This window comes from Saccopteryx leptura, chromosome 11 (assembly GCF_036850995.1).
Source record: "Saccopteryx leptura isolate mSacLep1 chromosome 11, mSacLep1_pri_phased_curated, whole genome shotgun sequence".
Classification (NCBI taxonomy): domain Eukaryota; kingdom Metazoa; phylum Chordata; class Mammalia; order Chiroptera; family Emballonuridae; genus Saccopteryx; species Saccopteryx leptura.
Window position 1 is genome coordinate 40,800,991 of NC_089513.1, and position 21,668 is coordinate 40,822,658.

The 21,668-nt window shown below is 38.1% G+C and overlaps 1 protein-coding gene across 3 annotated transcripts in view; it reads right to left on the reverse strand.

Moving 5' to 3' along the window:
- TAF4B (TATA-box binding protein associated factor 4b) overlaps positions 1-21,668 on the reverse strand; it is a 132,435-nt gene that overhangs the window by 69,694 nt on the left and 41,073 nt on the right. For all 3 annotated transcript variants that reach the window (XM_066353442.1, XM_066353443.1, XM_066353441.1), the window contains 2 exons: positions 17,538-17,658; positions 16,707-16,812 (listed from right to left, as the gene is read on the reverse strand). In XM_066353442.1, the coding sequence (XP_066209539.1) occupies positions 16,707-16,812; positions 17,538-17,658 (227 nt within the window). The remainder of the gene's footprint in view (positions 1-16,706; positions 16,813-17,537; positions 17,659-21,668) is intronic.

Genomic DNA, 21,668 nt, shown 5'->3' on the forward strand with positions numbered 1-21,668 from the left:
TCCCGGTTGGGCGCATGCGGGAGTCTATCTGACTGCCTCCCCGTTTCCAACTTCAGAAAAATAAATAAAATAAATAATAATAATAATACAGAACAATTTCCAAGGTGTACTGTGAAGTGGGGAAAAAATAAAAAAACAAGGTACAGAATATAATGCACCTTGAACGAAAAATCACACACACACACACACACACACACACGGCATAGGATATTTCTAGAAAGATACATGATAAATTCTCCTTTGGAGAGGGAAACAGAGAAGATATGGAAAGAAGACATGCCATATTATTATACTCCTTCTACCTTCTGAATATTGTACTACATAGAATGATTATCCAATCAAAATGATTAATATTATTTCACAAAATAAGTAAATAAACATTTTGAGAAAGAAACTAGAGATAGAAATTAAGAAGTTTAAATAGAACCTCAGTCATCCTTTAAAAATAAAATCAGAATTGTATAAGGTATAAAATACACGGCCCATATGCACATGCACACAACACTGGCTGTATACAATCTCAGTTGTGCGCCAGGTACACAGGCCCTGCAAACAGCACCTTGTTTCCACAGGAGGGCTCCTGTGCAGTTCCTTTTAAGCTGAAGAGAACAATACTAGGCCTACTTACTATCAGTACCTGCCATAGTACTAGAATGCAACAACAGGATTCATGAATGAGGAAAGAGTTCCATGGTTTTTAGAATCTTCTTACAATCATTTTCGTCAAATAAGCAGGGAACTAACCACCCAGTAAGATTTGTTCTTGCTTGTCCTACCTCTTCCCATTCAGCCCTAAGCTGAATCCAACTCCCTCTAGTACAGCTGTCAGTTGCTATGGTTACAGAGGGCAGCAGTAGAGGAAGACCCCTCCTGAGGGAAGAGAAAAGGTGTCACAATAAATAGTACCCAACCACTTAAAACTTCCTTAAGAAAGGAGGCAGACTGAAGGAAAACAAAGACAACACAGTGTTGCAACAGCATCATCAATAGGCTAAGACAGGCCTGACCTGTGGTGGCACAGTGGATAAAGCGTCAACCTGGAAATGCTGAGGTCGCCGGTTCAAAACCCTGGGCTTGCCTGGTCAAGGCACATATGGGAGTTGATGCTTCCAGCTCCTCCCCCCTTCTCTCTCTCTGTCTCTCCCTCTCCTCTCTAAAATAAATAAATAAAAATAAATAAATAAATAAATAGGCTAAGACAGGCCAGGACAGTAATAAAGGCTTTGATGTTGGGGTGTTATTTGTGACTCTGGTTTGGTTTTGATTTTAAAGGAGAAAAAAGTGAGAATCGCAGAACCAGGTCTTTAAGCCTTCTGGTCTAATGCAGTGTCTTTTGATGAAAGCTCTGTGAAAAGCAATCTATTTTATATTGTTTTAAAAGATATACAAAAAGAGGGGAGGGGAGGGGAGGGGAGGGGAGGGGAGGGGAGGGGAGGGGAGGGGAGGGGAGGGGAGGGGAGGGGAGGGGAGGGGAGGGGAGGGGAGGGGAAGGGAGGGGAGGGGAGGGGAAGGGAGGGGAGGGGAGGGGAGGGGAGGGGAGGGGAGGGGAGGGGAGGGGAGGGGAGGGGAGGGGAGGGGAGGAGGGAGGGAGGAATTTAATAGTGGCTCAGTAGAAAAAGACTTCAAACTTAAGATTTTGTGGAGTATAATAGATTATGCAAAAAATTAAAATATCACCTTATTATCTTTAATGCCTTGTCTCTGGTTTCTGAAAATGATCAACCATATTTTTCGCTCTATAAGATACACTTCTTCCCCCCCAAAGTGGAGGTGGAAATGCCTGTGCGTCTTATGGAGCGAAAAACACGGTATTTTACTAAATATTTTAACACACCATTTGGTTCAGAATATTTTATTTTATTTTCCTCTTTAAAATCCTAGGTGTGTCTTATGGTCAGGTGCATTTTATGGAGTGAAAAATATGGTAATTCTTTCACTTTTGATAAAATTAACTACTACTTGTACCTGCCTTAAATGTCTTCCACCCTCTTAGGAATGGTAATAGCACCAGACTACTAATTCTTCTGAAGTAGCAAGAATCACATCATTTTCTAGTTCTGAACCTTTCATGTTCCCATGAACTTGACCTGATATTCAAAGCCTTCAAGGTAATTACCTTAAGTAGCCCTCTTCCATCTCATTATTCATCAACTACTTCTACTGATTTCTAGCCTTTGCTCCTTCCTGTTCTAGTCATCCACTCCTCCTGATGTATTAGCTTTCGCTTGTCTATATCCCAGGCCTACTTCAAATGCCTGCTTTAGAAATGCTGGTTTAATTTGTCTTTACACCAGTAAAGCATTTGTCCAATTGCTACAACTTCCGAACTTCTGAGAGCACGCTTTGTCTCTGTTACAGAAGATTTTGCTGCTGTCTTCTAACAAGCAATGCAGTTGCCTTAAAGTGTAAGTAGAATAATTTTATTGACCATATTAAACCATCATCACCTAAAATTCCTCACATAGTATGTAAGTAATATAACTCTTACTATGTGTTGTTCATCTATTACAATGTATTGGGAAGAAGAACAGCAGGTAAAACTGATGAGGGCTCTGAGTCAAACTGCATGCATACTGTGGAATCCAGATCCTGCCACCCATTATCTATATGAAATAAAGCAAATCAATCAGCCTCTCTAGATATGCACCTTCAGTAAAATGGGGACACTACAGTCCTTACATCTTAGACTGAAGATTTGAGGAAGTACATAATTCATATCATGAAAAAATTATGTTAATATATAAAGAGCTGTTATAAATACCCAAGGAAAAGACCAAGGATCCAAAGGAAAAGTAAACAAAATGTAAAAATCTTCAGTTAACAGAAAAATTTAAGTGACTCAAATATAAGATGTCTACCCCACCCAGAAGAGAAATACAAGTTTCCACTTGTTAGACTGACAACACTGTTTAAAGTTTACTGGAACAGTAAAAATCTGCTACCTCAAGCTGTGTTGGTCAGAGTATATAATGTGTGAACACAAACTCCATGGAGAGTCATTTAACATTATCTGACAAATTAAAATGAATAAGTAGCTCTTCTGAGGAATTATGTAAAGTGATAGTCATTGCAGCTTTGTTTTCCTTGCACAAAACACTGGAAACAACCTAAACGTCCAACATTATGTAAGTTGGTTAAAAATACCAAACCACAATAAATATGTACTGATTTAGAATACTCTCCAAGATTTATTACTAAGCTGCAGAAACCAAAAAGGTAAAACTTTATGTATTGTATACTACCGTCTGTGTTAAAAACGTATTTAAAAAGATACATAAGCAACTGCTAAGAATGGTTTGCTCTAGGCTGGGCCTGGGTAGCAGAGCAAAAAATAAGCAATGGAGAACCTTATTTTCTCACTGTGTATCCTTTCGTATTTGAATTGTATCCAAAGGGTATGTACTACCTAATCAAATAAATAAATAAGTTGCTTCAAATTCTTTATTTTAAAAAGATAAAGTTGTTCCCTTAGATCAGTGATTTTCAACCTGTGAGCTGCAAGAAATTTTAAAACATGTAATACCTGACCATTTAGTCAAGGGCACTGACCTCTTTTCCCTTAAGTTGCCCCCCAAAATGACAACAGCCAACACAACAATAGCCATACAGTGTAAATAAATCAAAATTATACCTATTTTTTTTGTCAGATTGGAAAAAAAATAAGTTTTTTGGTGTGCTGCAGAATTTTATTTATTTATTTATTTATTTATTTTATTTTTCTGAAGTTGGAAACGGGGAGGCGGCCAGACAGACTCCCGCATGGGCCTGACCCAACCGGGATCCACCCAGCATGCTCACCAGGGGGCGATGCCCCACCCATCCAGGGCACCACTCTGTTGCAACCAGAGCCATTCTAGCGTCTGAGGCAGAGGCCATGGAGCCACCCTCAGGGCCCAGGCCAACCTTGCTCCAATGGAGCCTTGGCTGTGGGAGGGGAAGAGAGAGACAGAGAGGAAGGAGAGGGGGAGGGGTGGAGAAGCAGATGGGCGCTTCTCCGGTGTGCCCTGGCCAGGAATCAAACCTGGGACTCCTGCACGCCAGCCCGATGCCCCACCACTGAGCCAAACAGCCAGGGCCAGTGTGTGCAGAATTTTAGTAATTAGTTTATGTGTGCCATGAGATGAAAAAGGTTAAAAATTGCTGTCTTACGTTACTAATCCCTGGTAAAGAATATTCAGTATTCCTTTTTTATCACTCTCGGGAATAATCTCAAACTTGACTACAGACAGTACGTAAACTCACACAACATCCTATTTATTCCTCCTTCTATGCTTTCTTCTTTTTTCTTTTTTTCTTTTTTCTTTTTGCAAGAGAGACAGAGAGAGGGGGACAGATGGGGACAGACAGACAGACAGGAAGGGAAAGAGATGAGAAGCATCAGTTCTTCCTTGTGGCACCTTAGTTGTTCATTGATTGCTTTCTCATGTGTCTTGACTGGGGGGCTGCAGCAGAGCGAGAGACCCTTGCTCAAGCCAGTGACCCTGGGGTTTTGAACCTGGGTCCTCTGCGTCCCAGGCCGATGCTCTATCTACTGCACCACCGCCTGGTCAGGCTATGCCATTTTTGAAGTTATTTTTCTCATGGGAAACTGCCTTCCTTCTTATTAACTCAAATGTAGCATAGAATATTACATATTTCTCAAACGTTAAGTGATTTTAGGAAGCACCTGGGAGTATATTTAAAATGCAGTATATTTAAAACACACAAACACAACACCCACAATTCTCATTAAATGGGTTTATGTCGGAGACCAGAAACCAAGAGTTTTCTAACAAACATACTTTGGTAACTGATGCAAATAGTCTGTAAATTGTACTAGCATGGAAAAATAATAAGCTTGCAAAATTAAGATTACTAATTCCATAGTTAAAGAGACCAAGGTTTCAGTCCCTAATCTGACAATTATTAAAAGGATGATTGTGATCGAGTTTCTTGCTGTCTCTATTTATTGTTCCTCTTATCTGCAAAATGGAGGTGAATACTACCTATTATGTGATTTTAAACAAAACGTTTTGAAAAACAAAATGATTGCATGTTAACATAAATAATTTTTTGCAAACTAAAAATACCAAAATTAAAAAATAATTAAAAGAGTGGCAATGTTTTATTTCTGCAAATCTTTAAAACTCCATCGGCCCTTTTCATTATGAATGCATGGTTTTATAACATGCTTGTAATTTAGAAACTACTGGTGCACTGAGTATACAAATTTATACTCATTACACATAATTCAAAATTACATGTTAAATCTGTATCAATCTAGTAAGAAAAATCTAAGTTTGGGGAGGTTATTAAGCCCATAGTAGTAAATACAAGTTTTCCAAAATTTTATGTTTTCTTTGAAAAACTCAAACCTTATTATTGGCAAAAAGTATTGTCAGTTGCTTTCACCAACGTGACATGCTCACTCGTTCATTTTCAAGAAGATGCCTGTCAAATTCCCAAATCTCAGTAACCAGTTTGTCAGCTATTCTTTCAAGTAAAAATTGTGCTCCATCAAAAAAACAAAAACAAAAACAAAAAACAGGTTAGTTCAGCTCGCATATGAAACACAAGCACAAGTAGTTAAGGCAACAATACTTTGGCACAAACCTAAGAGCTTTATGCAAACTTTCCATTTTGTCAGAGTATTCAAAAGGTGTGTATTCAAGAGTTGGGACTATAAAAATACTAATATATACTGTTTCACTAAAAACATTAAAAAAAAATCCTAGCTCTTTTTCTTTCTATTTACTGTGTGTGAAGGTAAAGAATAAATGGCTCCAAGTATGGTTTTGTGCCGTTTCGATGATCAATGCAAAGGTGCCATGCCACCTGTCTTACCACTGTGGCTTTTAAAGCATCAATACAAATAGGCCCTGGCCGGTTGGCTCAGTGGTAGAGCGTTGGCCTGGCGTGCGGGGGACCCGGTTCAATTCCTGGCCAGGGCACACAGGAGAAGCGCCCATCTGCTTCTCCACTCCCCCCCCCTTCCTCTCTCTCTCTTCCCCTCCCGCAGCCAAGGCTCCATTGGAGCAAAGATGGCCCGGGCGCTGGGGATGGCTCCTTGGCCTCTGCCCCAGGCGCTAGAGTGGCTCTGGTCGTGGCAGAGCGATGCCCCGGAGGGGCAGAGCATCGCCCCCTGGTGGGCAGAGCGTTGCCCCTGGTGGGCAGAGAGTGCCGGGTGGATCCCGGTCGGGCGCATGCGGGAGTCTGTCTGTCTCTCCCCGTTTCCAGCTTCAGAAAAATACAAAAAAAAAAAAAAAATCATCAATACAAATAATATTCTAAAAAGGGAAAATAGCACAATCATTATGATGATGATGATGATGAAAATTGTTTTGATCCCACCATGTTGTCGGAAAGGGTCTCAGTTTCAAAACTATTTTCTATAGACCATAATTTGAAGCCTGATGGTTTGTACCTACAGTCCTAAACCTACATGAATCTGAAAAGAGATCCATTTGAAAACAGAGGTTCCTGCCCAGACCCACTCTCTAGCGATTTCATTCTGGATGAACCCCAAAATCAAGAATTTTAACAAGTTCTTTGGGTAATTTCTGAAACTGTCGATCTCTACCACACTAGCATATATTTAGAAATTGTTTCAAAAGTATGTTCCATCCATGTTCTATATTTACATATTCTTAATTGAATGATTAATCCTGTAAAGAAATTTTTACTATAAATCATACCATAGCATTATGTTTCTTAGCTTTGACCTTCCTGAGGATGACAACGACATATAAAAAACATACGTCCTGTCTCCTGCTGTTCGATCTTCAGCCTGCACTTCATGCTGTACCTACCACTGATGCCTCTCCTTCCCAGCTCATTCGGAACGCAAGGACAAACATTGTTTTTCCTAAATAATATTTTATTATGACAAAACCAGTCTAAGATTTTGAAAGACAGTGCAATCTCATCTCCAAGTCTTCTCATTCCTGATACCTCCCTTGAGGAATGTTTAAAAAGCTATTGTCTTGGAAGTTCCAGCATAAGGCAAATCCTCCAAAACATTTTTTCTGTTTACTTTTGATCCTAGATTTCGTGTTAATCTGTGCCGGCCAAAACGGATGCTCCTTCTCTGTCTTCTCTGTCTTTCCAAGCTGAGACTGTTCTCTCAAGTCCCTGCTCTGGAATGCTTTGATTTTATATAGGGTGCATTATGCCATATAGTAAAGGACCAGCATGTATTAATATACCTAGACAGATAAGGACAAACAGACTCTTAATAATGCAACAAAACAATAAATTATATATGAAGCAAGGTAGAACACATTACTCTACACTGGAGAATCAGATTCCTGTACTATGAAAAATAGCATTACAGTGGGTGGAGCCCTGGCCAGTGGCTCAGTGGATAGAGTGTCAGCCCGGCATGTGGACATCCACAGTTTGATTTAGAGTCAGGGCAGGTGACCATCTGCTTTCTTCCCATCTCTCTTCCCCTTCTTTCACTCTTCCCCTCCTGCAGCCAGTGGCTCAGTTGGTTTGAGTGTGGCCCTGGGTGCTGAGGATAGCTCTGTTGTTCCAAGTATCAGCCCCAGACAGGGTTGCCAGGTGGATCCCGGTAGGTGGAGGTGCATGTGGGAGTCTGAACCACTATCTCCCCTCCTCTCACCTAAAAAAAAAAAAAGTTGGGGGCCTAACACTATCTATGCAAATAACAGGTAACCTTGCCCTAAATTATTTTCTAAAAGCAACTTTTAAAGAAAAGTTTTAAAAATCACATTAAACTCCTATTAAAATATCTTCACTAACAAAAGTTATATTTATTAGTCATCCATAAGTATATAATTATCTCTCTAAAATATAAGGACTCTAAAAAATAACAACCATAAAGCATTAACACATTTTTAAAAAATCAACAATAATTCCTTATTATCATTAAATAGCCAGTCAATTTAAATAGGCCTAACTACACAAGTATGCAGAAGCAACTGTAATATTTTCACTTCTAATTCTTAGTAAGAATAAAACATGAATCTCTGGCACCCTCTGGTGTTCAGGACCTATATAGCTTCTCTTACTCCGCTGGTATACTGAGAAGCCAAATAGAAAATACGATTTTCTAAGTGGAAAAAATGACGAACCAATTATTTTCAGTTAAATAGGTAGTTTTAAAAAGCAGGCATAGGACATGATACACCTGAAACCTAAGTAATTTTATTAAGCAATGTCACCCCAATAATTTCAATTTAATTAAAAATTTAAAAATATTTTCAACAACAAAGTAGGCCAATAATTTCAATTTAATTAAAAATTTAAAAATATTTTCAACAACAAAGTAGGCAGATACCACTTTGTGACTGTACCTCATCCAATTAAGTCAAGACAAGATTTAAAGTCACATACCCTGGTAGGTGGCGCAGTGAACAGAGTGCTGTCCTAGGGCACTGAGGTCACCAGTTCTATATACCAAGGTCACTAGCTTAGAGCTCCACTCAGGACACATATAAGAAGCAACCAATAGGTACATAACTAAGCGGAGCAATGAGTTGAGCCTTCTCACCACTTCTCTCTCCCACACTCTCCATCAAAAAAAGAAAAGATTTAAAGCCACGCACACGAATACCCCCTCTTATTTAACAAAAGAGTCATCAAGGATCTATTTTAAGCTTCATTTCAATAACTGAAGTGATATAGATACTAAATATCCAAGAAAGCAAAATTAAATAAAAGGACATCACTCTAAAAAGATGTGTATAAAACTACATATGACTCAAATTACTAGAAAGTGTTATAAAAATAGAAAACTGTTGCTTAGTGCAAAAATAAAATATATCAACTTTTGAATTTAAATAAGAAAGACCAAGCCATATGAAGACTAGGGGAAAGAGAGTCTGGCAAATATCACACATCTAAAAAAACAGAGGGGGAAGGGTAGAGGGGAGTAAAGAGGGAAAAATACAGTGACAAAATGATTAGACTTTGGATGGAGGGCACACAATGCAATCAACAGTTCAAATGCTATAGAAATGCTTACCTAAACCTATGTACTCTTATTTGATCAATGTCACTCCATTAAATTTAATTTCTAAATAAATTAAATTTAAATTTAAAAAAATAGTGGGGACACAACTAGTGTGTTTAAAAACATTAAAAATGTGCCCTGGCGGGTTGGCTCAGCTACAGAGCATCAGCCCAGCATGTAGAAATCTCAGGTTCGATTCCCAGCCAAGGCACACAGGAGAAGCGCCCATCTGCTTCTCCACCCCTCCCCCCTCCTTCCTCTCTGTCTCTCTCTTCCCCTCCCACAGCCAAGGCTCCACTGGAGCAAAGTTGGCCCGGGCGCTGAGGATGGCTCCATGGCCTCTGCCTCAGGTGCTAGAATGGCTCTGGCTGTAACAGAGCAACACCCCAGATGAGCAGAGCATTGCTGGGTGGATCCCAGTTGGGGACATGCGGGAGTCTGTCTGTCTGCTGCCCCTCCATTTCTCACTTTGGAAAAATACAAAAAAAAAAAAAAAAAAGCAAACAAGTTCAGGGCCCTAAAACCATGAACCACTGTTATTCCTGAAACGATTTACCTATTCCCAGTTTACCTGAACATGAGAGATTATCCTTTATCTTGCCTATGCCACTGTTTTTTAGTTCTTCTGTTATCTACAACCATACTGAATTCTAACATCTATAACTAGGGTCCATAAAATAGTCAATTCTCCCCCAAATTAACCCAATCATCTCAATACAAAATTTTCATAGAACTGCCCTGCTTCTAAAATTCATATGCCAAAGGAAAATCAACATGCCTTTGATAAAAAAGGAATAATGAGAAAAAATTTTCTCTATCAGATATAAAAACAAATATTTAAGGTGTAGTAATGGAAAATGCAAAAATAGCCTGACCAGGCAGTGGCGCAGTAGATAGAGTGTCAGACTGGGACACAGAAGACCCAAGTTCGAAACACCGAGATTGCCGGCTTCAGTGCAGGTTCATCCAGCTTGAGCACGGCTCACCAGCTTAAGTGCGGGGTCGCTAGCTTGAACCCAAAGGTCAGTAGCTTGAGCCCAAGGTTGCTGGCTTAAGCAAGGGGTCACTCACTCTGCTATAGCCCGCCTGCCCCCTCCCAGCCCCTCCAACCCGTCGAGGCACATATGAGAAAGCAATCAATGAACAACTAAGGAACTACAACGAAGAATTGATGCTTCTCATCTCCCTCCCTTCCTGTCTGTCCCTATCTATCTTTTTCTCTATCACAAGAAAAAAGAAGTATTTTCTCTATTTTAGCGAAAGAGAGACAGACAGGAAAGGAAAAAGAAATCATAATCTCAAGTCGTTTTTTCTTTGCAGGATGTTTATATTTCAGAATATAATATAAGCAGCAAAATGGTCAATGACTAAGTCAATTACAAAGAATCTGTAGCATAAGGCATTTACAAAGATAAAATCAAGAATTACTAAAGATGAAAATGTATGTGGTACATATGTGAAGTGTGTATAAATATCTTGAAAAAATACATAAGATACTATCATTGTCAGCTCAGGATAGGGTAGGATTTCTTAGAATAAGGTAAACTTCAAAAGACATATAGGAATCTAATATTGTGACAAAATCTTCATATAACAAAAGGCTTCATATAACTAAAAGCAAAGTTACAAGTTAAACCAAAGATTACATGTTTACAACATATACAATAAATAATTACTCTGATATATATACATATGTGTGTATATAAATCTAAAAAAAATAAGCACTTAGCAGATAAATGAACAAAAAGTAATCTAGAAATTTCCCAGAGAAAATACTAATGGTGACATTTTGCTTCAGGCAGTATGTGGACTAGATTTACCGAGGAGAAATTACATGGCATTATAACTAGACCAGCATAAGACATTTTCATTCCAATGTAGGGTGCACAGAAATTGTCAAAAAGGTGCCAGTAAAAAGAAGCAATGAGCATACTATAAAGGTAGAGCTGCCTCAGGGGTAAGTGCCTGTGGCTAGCACTAGTTCTTGGGCCTCGGCTAAAATGAAGAAATTTTTATCTACGTCAGGTTCCCTAGAAAAAGGCTAAAGTGGTCTCAAGTCAATAGTCATCCCTGTTTACTACAAGAAACAGTCATAAATCCTCTCCAGAGTAAAGCAAACTCAATTTGGGCCCTCAGGTTTAATCTGATTTACCTATCCAATAAGGTTCTAAATTCAACAATTACATTTCTCACTTTGCAATGTCTTATTTGGCTCTTTTTCACATCTTTACATTCATTTCTTAATAGGTAATGGTTACATGCACATTTTTGTGATTCCACATTTTATTTTTAACCATTTTATAATAGTTTTTAACAGTGAATATTTGATAACCTAATGTTTGAAGTCACTGGAATTTTAAATGTGTTGCTGTTTCCCTATAGTTTAACTCAGGGTGACTTTTCCTTATATGTTTTATCTTTGAAAGTAAGCACATACATGGACACCAGAAAACAATAGAAAGCCATTTTTAAAGTGCTAAAAGGAGAGAAAAAAGGCAACGTGTAATTCTAACCTCACTCCTAACATTATCTACATAAATAACCTAAAAATGATCAGAAATAAGAACAAGAAGATTGGAATTAATGATTTTAAAAAAGAAAAAAAAATCTGCTTTTTACATACCAGAAACAGAATAGGCAATTACCAAAAATATTATCTGTAACAATTAAAAAGTGCCTAGGAATAAACCCAACAGATAAATTCAACAAATTGTATACACCCTGTACAGACACAATCACATCACTGTATTGGAAGATGTTAAAGAAGACATGCAGAAAAGCACAGGGGAGAAGGCTATGCAAGGGGAGGAAGGAGAGAAAATAAAGGAGAGGTAGGCAGGGAATATTTGCCACACAGATATTTTGAAGTTATAGTAAATCGAGCAGTATGCTATTGAAAACGAACAAATTAACCAATAAAATAAGAGACTAAAAAGAAATAAACTAAAAGGATAGCCCAGAAAAGACGCATGCACATATGACACAGAACACATTACTGATCAGTGAGGAAGGACAGACTATTCATTAACGATGCTGGGACAAATTTTATACATACACACGCATAAATTATAGATGAATAAGTGAATCACCATCCCTACTCCACACCATAGAAAAAAAACTTAAAAACTGATTTTAACAAATATTTAAATACAAAAAAATAAAATTTTAAAACTTTTATAAAATTACAACAAAGACTGTTTAAAATACTATGAAGGATGAATAAAATATCAATAAGCAAATCATAAATAAATTGCTAAGTTTCACTGCTTTAAAATGAGCAACTTCTGCCTACCCGGTGATGGCACAATGAATAGAGCATTGACCTGAGACGCTGAGGTCCCAGGTTCATAATTCCGAGGTCATTGACTTCAGTGCTGGCTCACTGGGCTTGAGGGTAGTCTTGAGCATGGAATCACTGATATGATGCCATGGTCGCTGGCTTGAGCCCAAGGTCACTGGCTCATCTGGAATCCCCCTCTCCCTCTACTGTGTCAAGGCAAGTATGAGAAGCAATCAATGAACTAAAGTGCCACAACTATGAGTTGATGCTTCTCATCTTTCTTTCTTCCTGTCCCTCCCTCTTTAAAAAAGTAAATCAATAATAATAACAGCTGTGATGATGAGCAACTTCTACTCATCAAAAATATACCATAAAGTGAGTTGAAACCAGTCTGACTAGGCGGTGGTACAGTGAATAGAGTGTTGGCCTTGGATGCTGAGGATCGAGGATCGTAACCCTGAGGTCACAGGCTTGAGTACGGGCTCAACAGCTTGAGGGTGGGGTTGTGGGCTTGAGTGTGAGATCACAGACATGACCTCATGGTCGCTGGCTTGAAGCCCAAGATCACTGGCTCGGCTGGAGTCCCCCGGTCAAGGCAAATATGAGAAAGCAATCAATGAACAACTAAGGTGCCACAACTATGAGTTGATGCTTCTCATCTCTCCCCTTTCCTGTATGTCTGCTCTGTATGTCCCTCTTTCTTCCTCTCTCTCTCTCTTGCTAAAAAGAGTTGAAACCACTTACTCCAATAGATATTTGCAACACACAAAAAGTTTAAAGAATTACACAAGAACTTCTACTTCTGTTGTAGACCATTCCTTATAGCAGGCAACTGTCCTGATCAAGAAAAACAAAGTCAGAAATATTATTTTTGAGTTTGTGTGAAGGCAGAGAAGAGCCGAGGGAACCAGGTCTTCAAGGGCAACAACCCCAATAGGAGGAGACCTCACTGAAAGAACCCCAATTTTCTCCATGTTTATCCACTGGTTATATGCTAATCTTGACGTAGAACAAGATACTAAGAAGCCACGGAAGAGGGAAACTACCAAGAAGTAGAAAAGCCAAGAGAGAGTTACTGTAGATAGTCAGGGAGCACCAGGGAGTCTCCATCAACGACCAAGATAGTGCAGGGGTAGATTCTTACACCAAGCTCACTGAAAGCTAGAAACATGAATAGACAGGGCACCAGAACACCAAAAGCTAGAAAATGAATGGACAGGGCCCAAGTATGCCAAAAACTAAAAAAATGAATGAACAGGACCCATGTGTGCCAAAAGCTAAAAACATGGATAGGGCCTTAATGCACCAAACTGGAAAAACATGAATGGACAGGGCCCCAAGCAACCACCAAAAGCTTGCAAGATGATTGGATAGGAAAAAAAGTCCTCCTTTCCCTACCCCTATCCCTATAAGAATCATGGCTTGAGCAGAAAAGAAAGATGGTTTTTGAGATGGGAGTCCACATTTCTCCCAGGTCATGGCATCAAATAAACATCTTTCCTTTTACACCAGCACCAGCCACAATTTTGATTTTTGTTGCAGCTGGTAACCAAACCTACATTTGTGTTGTTCAGTTAAGAGCATTAGGCAATCTCATAATGATAGACAAAAAGTTAGAGCTTAAGGCTTCCCAGGCTGCCAAGACTTGAGGGATGTGCCATGATCCTATCCAGAAGTGGGGCACAAATACCTGATGATTTCTTCCTTCCAGGCATTTAGCATCGAAACTCTGTAGAATAAAAGTCAAGACAATAATGGAGCAACATCTTTTTTTTAATTCAGTGAGAGGAGGGGAGGAAGAGAAAGACTCCTGCACATGCCCCCAACCAGGAGCCACCTGGCAAGCCTACTAGGGGGGCAATGCTCTGCCCATCTAGGGCATTGGCTCTGTTGCTCAGCAACAGAGCTCTTCCTAGCCTCTGAGGCAGAGGCCATGGGGCCACCCTCAGCACCTGAGGCCAACTCGATCCAATTGAGCCATAGCTGCGGAAGGGAAAGAGAGAGAGAGAGAGAGAGAGAGAGAGAGAGAGAGAGAAGCAAGAGGGGGAGGGGTGGAGAAACAGATAGGTGTTTCTCCTGTGTGCCCAAGAGGCCAGGGCTGATGCAAGACTTTTTTTATGCAACACAAAAACTGTTAATATCCAACTGAACTGTCCTTCAAGTATCAAGGACATTGAAAAACTGTTTTAAAGTAGACCTACAACTAAAATGTCAATGGGGGTGACTAGAAAGAAAGAAAGGCTACTGAACAAATGTTTATATGTTGTGACCAAAAAAACACAACTAAAAATTGGAAATGGTAAAGAATGGAAAAAAAGGAATATTCTCACATTGATTTTTACATAGGCAATAAGTGAAAATTAAAGAATATCATGACGAAAAGGACAAACCTAAAGTTGTAAAACTTCTAGAACAAAGCACCAAAGAAAATCTTTATAATCTTTGGTTACACAAACATTTCTTAGGTAAAATATGAAAAGTACAACCAAAAAAACAAAAACAAAAACATTGAACTGAACTTCAGTAAAATTAAAAACGTCTGCTCTGTGAATGACATTGGTAAAAGATGATAAAACATAGCACACAGAAGGTATATACTTCCAAATCACTTAATGTGGCAAAGAACTTGGTTCTTGAATACATAAAGAACTGTAAAAACTCAACTGGAAGAGAACAGCTCAATAAGGAAAAATGAGCAAAATATTTGAACATACTTTACCAAAGAAGATAAGGAAATAGCAAATAAGCACAAAAAGAAAAAAAAAAAGCTCAATATCTTTACTCATTAGGAAAATGCAATTAAAACCACAATAAGCCTGACCAGGCAGTGGCGCAGTGGATAGAACGTAGAACTGGGATGTAGAGAACCCAGGTTCGAGACCCCGAGGTCGCCAGCTTGAGCACGGGCTCATCTGGTTTGAGCAAAAAGTTCACCATCTTGGATCCAAGGTCGCTGGCTCGAGCAAGGGGTTACTCGGTCTGCTGAAGGTCCAAGGTCAAGGCACATATGAGAAAGCAGTCAATGAACAACTAAGGTGTCACAATGAAAAACTGATGATTGATGCTTCTCATCTCTCTCCATTCCTGTCTGCCCCTATCTATCCCTCCCTCTAATTCTCTCTGTCTCTGTAAAAAAATAAATAAACCCCACAATAATAACCATTATATACTTATTAAAATGTTAAAAATAAAAAACTGAAAATATCACGCACTGGCAAGATTGGAGAGCAACTGGAACTCTTATTGCTGATAGGAATATAAAAGGTACAGTTCCCTTGGTAAACAGTTCTTTTAATTTTAATTTATTGATTTTAGAAAGAGAGGAAAGGAAAGCAAGAGAGAGAGAGACAGAATCAATCCGCTCCTGCATGTGCCCTGACCAGGGATATAGCGGCAGCCTCTGCACTTCGGAACAAAGCTCCAACCATCTGAGCCACCTGGTCAGGATGTACAGTGATAGTTTCTTAAATACAGATTCTCCTGGACTTAGGATGAGGTTACATCCTGATAAACCCATCGTTAAGTTGAAAATATTTTGAGTTGAAAATGCATTTAATACACCTTATCTACTGAACCTAATAGCTTAGTCTTGCTTATCCTAAACATGCTCAGAATACTTACATTAAACTAGAATTGGTTTAAAATAATTTTGCTGCTATAGACCCACACCCCAAAAGTGTCATAAGGCAATCTTGCTAACCCAAAAATTAATCAAAATTCAAAGTAGTTTCTACTGAATGCAGATAAATTTCAAACCACCCTCAATTTGAAAAATCCTAAATTGAACTGTAATTAATCCAGGACCTTCTGTAGTCATACATATACTTATCTTGTGACCCACAGCCATTATACTCCTATTCACTACAAAGAAATGAGAAATTATGCTCACAAAAAAATCTGTATGCAAATGTTTATAGTGGTTTTATATATAATTGCCAAAACTGGAAACAGCCCAATGTACATCAAAAGGATAAACAAATTTACTTTCATATAACAAATATTTCTCCCCAATACAAAACACAATCCTCTAATGTTCAAAATGACATAGGATATAAATCTCGAAAGCCTACTGAATGAAAAATTTCAGATGCAAAAGAGCAGATAATGTAATTTTCCATTTACATGAAAAGTTCAAGAATAGACAAAAATGACCTATGGTGATAGATATAAGAACAGTGGCTGTCGGAGGCATGGGTTGGGGATAACTGATTAGAAAGGAGCATAAAAGTGACGGATATCTTCAGCATCTAGATTATGATTACACAGGTATATATATTTGTCAAAATTCATTAAGATGTACACTTAGTATCTGTGCTTTTTTGTTTATAAATTATACTCAAAGTACTGTTAGCTTTTTAGAAAGGTATAAATATATTTATTTACTGTATTATTCTGTCATCTTTTAAAAATATTACTTCCTTAAACCAAACCAAGTTTTAACTATCTATTTTAATTATTTCTTCTCTTTACCTCAAAGATGTTGTTCCATTCTCTTTTATTTTATTTTTCTGAATAGGAGATCCATGAAGTGACAGAATTTTATTTCCTGGCAAGGTAATCTGCTTTAGAATAGAAGCTATAAGAACAAAGAATGAAAGTAAAAACAACAATAAAAAGGACAATCATGTCACACTGGGAAAAAAGATCAGCTTTTAATATACATAGATTAATCAAAGAACATTTCAAACTGCACTAAAACTATGTTTAAATTCAAACATGACAACAAATTTATTCCCTACACATGAAATCATCTACTAAAATCAAGACCTCCAATCTTCAAATTGTCTACAGAATTACCAGTATTACAAAAATATTACACAGAAAAGATGACAGAAACACATTAATAATATGTTTTTTATATTGGTAGATTTTAAAAATACCTAAACCCTCTAAATTTTACGTGCAAGACAAATATACAAACTTAGAGAAAGAAGTACATTAAAAAAATAAGGCTATAGAAAATTTTATTTTAAGTTTAAAAAGTACTTACTACTGGATTGTTTTATCTGATAACAAATACGGTAATGTGAATACTTGCCTCTTTTATTCTAAAACAACATCCACCCCTAAAAAGTGGCTATGTATATACAAAGAACATAATATATGTAGTTATCTTTCATCTTCTCTCATAAGTCCCAACATAAAAGACCACATCTCTTGTCTCTTAATATAATAATAATAAAAAAGAGTAGAAACCCCACCACATCTCTTGTTTCTTACTATAACAATAAAAAAGAGTAGAAACCCCATCACGCTTCAAACAATATGTGATGGGTCAAAATCTACCTGGAGGTGACTCACCAGTAGTTACTGCAGTGCTCACTGGCATCTTATTCTGTCCAGATTTCTGAATGGTCAATGCTGAGGAATGGGAAAGCGTAGCGCCTTGTTTTGCAATGCCTCCTGAAGGCTGCTGGACTACCTGAAATAATGAGAAATGTCATTACAGTCATTCAACCAAACCTGCTTTAGCTGTAACAAGAGAAAAGTAGAATTGTGCTCACCTAATAGTAAAAACACCTGTCTTAACATAACAAGAAAGCCTATTTAAAATTTAAAGTACTAAAATTATCTTGTTCAAAAGTGAAAAACAACACAACTATCTCACACATTATGTTATTTTTCAGAGTGGAATTCAAATTTACATCACATACTGGCTAATTTAAGCCTCCACATGTATCCTATTTTCAATTTTTAACTTTTATCATGGAAAATTTTAAATATACCGTGTTTCCCCATGTATAAGACGCACTTTAATTTTGAGGCCCAAAATTTGATAAAAATTGTATTACATAAAGTTATTGAACTCGAGTTTTATTCATCATAAAATCCATACAACTCCTCACCACTGTCAAAACTCCCATCCATTAGCTTGTCCTCATCTGTGTCTGATGCCGAATCACTATCTTCAACAATGTGCACAAAAAACAAGAGCAAAAAAGTGTGAAATGCAAGTAAAAAATCCACAACCACTGTGTCAGACGCACCCAGTTTTTAGACCGGTTTTTTTGGAAAAGGGTGTGTCTTATACCCGGGGAACTATAGTACACAAAAGTCGAAGAAACAATATAATGAAACCACCCATGCCATTGCTACCCAGCTTTAACAATGATTAATTCTTTACCACCTATTTCATCTATATCCCCACCTACTTCCCTACTACCCTCAACTATTTTACATATTCAAATTAATCTTATTCCAAAACACATCTCCAAAAGATAAGGACATTTAATAGGCCATTGCTTAAAAAGATGTGGAAAATGACAATGCTAAAGACATTCTCCAAAATAAACAGTTCAAGAAATCCAGAGGGTGAGGATTAAGGATAAAGAAAGCAAAATTAAGGCACTAGCAGGTGTATGGCCAGTAGTCGCGGCCATCACGGCTGTCGCTGCTAGGCACATGCAGGTTCATATTAGATTCGGACAGACGGTCAAGAAACAGCGGAGTCAAAAACTGGTGGGCCATGCCTTTATTCTAGCCTCGCAACCAGCCGGCGAGTAAAAACACACAGGGCACCAAAACCCACTCACATTTTCTCCGGTCCCACAACCAGGAGAATCTTTGCCGGTTTTTCCTAGAATCAAAGGCCCCCAACTAGTCTAAGTAACCTCTGCACATCTTCTCCCTCCTCATTTCTGCACAAACTGGCTTCTCCTCTAGCAACCTGCCATCTTGGCCGCTTCTTCCTTCTCCTTTTGCACTCTGCACAAAGTCTCAAAAACATGGCTTCTCTCTTCTCCTTCTTAAAACTTTTTGGCACAAAACCCCTCCTCCAGCACATATTAGCATAACAAAGCCCCTTCCCAAGCAGGAAGGTAATTAGTAGTTTCATAGATCACTTATCTGGGCAGCTGCCATTTTTAATAATAAAAGTGAGCAAAATCAAATAACACAAAGTTTACAAACTTATTTGCCCAACAGCAGGGCTTCATTTTTAGGTTCAAAGAAGAAAAAACAGAATAGCAGAGCTTCATATTTTTTTTTTACTTCAAAGAAGAAAAGCAGTCATCATGTATTCAAGCCAGCTACCAATAGCGAACTATTTATAAGTTCTTAACACTAATTTTTAGCAAATATAAATGAGCCAAGAGACAGACTTCTGAACAGAATTTTGGAAGTACTTTAATTTTTTGTAAAAAAAAATTTTTTTTAATCTAGTATGCATCACTAAACTCCTAAGAAACTCAAAATGTCCTACTAAATAATCTTACAGAAGCTGATAATGCCTCTAGAGCAGTGGTCTCCAACCCTCGGGCTGGTCCGCAGAGAAAGAATAAATAACTTACATTATTTCCGTTTTATTTATATTTAAGTCTGAACGATGTTTTATTTTTAAAAAATGACCAGATTCCCTCTGTTACATCCAAGACTCACTCTTGACGCTTGTCTCGGTCACGTGATACATTTATCCATCCCACCCTAAAGGCCGGTCAGTGAAAATATTTTCTGACATTAAACCCGTCCGTGGCCCAAAAAAGGTTGGGGACTACTGATCTAGAGAATACAAATGGGAATAATTCAATTGTCATCATTCTGTGAATAGACTCTTGAAAGAGAAAAAACTCTTCAAAGCAATGATGTATTTCAACAATTAAGATCATACTTGTATATTATAAAATCCTAGGGATCAGATTTAAATTCTACAAAGTAATACCTATACATTCAGAAAGAAACTCAACAAAAATACTCATTAAACTGTAGCTTATTTCCCTATTGCTAGCATTTTCATCCTTGATATCTTTACTAGGTAGTCTTTCCAGTATTTTACCGTATTCCCCCATATAAAAGACGCTCTGATCTATAAGACACACCTTAATTTTGGGGCCCAAAATTTGGAAAAAAAAAGACAACAGGCGCGAAAAAGCAGGAAATGCAAGTAAAAAATCTACAACTTCCGTATAAGAGGCACCCAATTTTTAGACACCAAATTTTTCGAGAAAGGGTGCATCTTATACATGGGGAAATATGGTAATTATGAAAGAGAATAATAAAATATTAGAAATTTGTTTATGAGTTAGTCTTCATACCATTTTTTGATGTGAGCAAAAAATCTAACAGCCCAGAAGTCCATCCCTCCCGTGGAGAGGGGTGGGCCTCCATACCCCACTGACCAGGCAGGAGTGTGAGGTAGGGGACCAGCCACGCCAGGACTGGATGCTGGTTATATACCACCATGGCACAGAACAAGCTTGGGACAGTGAGCTTAAGTGACAACCCGCATCCTGGGGCTGTGCACAGCCCGGTCTATAGACCAATCAGGGTCAAATTCATGCTAGTAGCGGGAGGTGATTGTACCAGTTAAAAAATACACACAAACACACACACACACAAACACACACGTATGTATATATACATAATGAATGGTATAGGATATTTATATATATCACAAAGTTTCGAGCTGAGATTAACAATTGTAGATCCTCATCATTGCTCATCTTAATAACACTTGGCAGCAGATGTGCAGCATACTCCTGCACATTTGGCAAACAAAGTAAAATTATGAGTGAAAATATACAAGTGAAAACATTAGTGTTCTTTCAAAGAAAGTACAGCTTGAAACCAAAGTACAGGGGTGGGCAAAAGTAGGTATACAGTTGTGAGTACACAAAGGATTATTATTGTATGTTTTATTTATTATTGTATTATTTATTACCACTTGGCAAGCAAAAGAAAGAGCTATCACATTTTTTTAAAACTTAAGTCCTTTATTTACTTTCCCTTCAAAAAACTGCTAGAAAGGAAGAATAAATATCTCACCTGCTTCTCTTGACATATCAAATTCTGATATTTTATTTGGATGTTAATCAATTAATGTTCTAGTCATTTACAAGAAAATACAGGTCTAGATAGAGCTACACAATATTCTGTAGAGCAGTGGTCCCCAACCCCCAGGCTGCGGATCGGTAGCGGTCCGTAGGCCATTTGGTACCGGTCCGCAGAGAAAGAATAATAACTTACATTATTTCTGTTTTATTTATATGTAAGTCTGAACAATGTTTTATTTTTTAAAAATGATCAGATTCCCTCTGTTACATCGTCTAACACTCACTCTTGACGCTTGTCTCGGCACATGATACATTCATCCGTCCCACCCTAAAGGCCGATCCGTGAAAATATTTTCTGACATTAAACCGGTCCATGGCCCAAAAAAGGTTGGGGACCACTGCTGTAGAGTACATATTTTTTTAACATTAAATATGATTTTGCCTGGCCTGTGGTGGCACAGTGGATAAAGCGTCAACCTGGAATGCTGAGGTGGATGATTTGACTCTGGGCTTGCCCAGTCAAGGCACATATGACAAGCAATCAATGAATAACTAAAGTGAAACAACTATGAGTTGATACTTCTCACTCTGCCAACCCCACTCTGTAAAATCTTAAAAATTAAACATTAACTATGATTTTTACATAAAACATTAACTATGATCT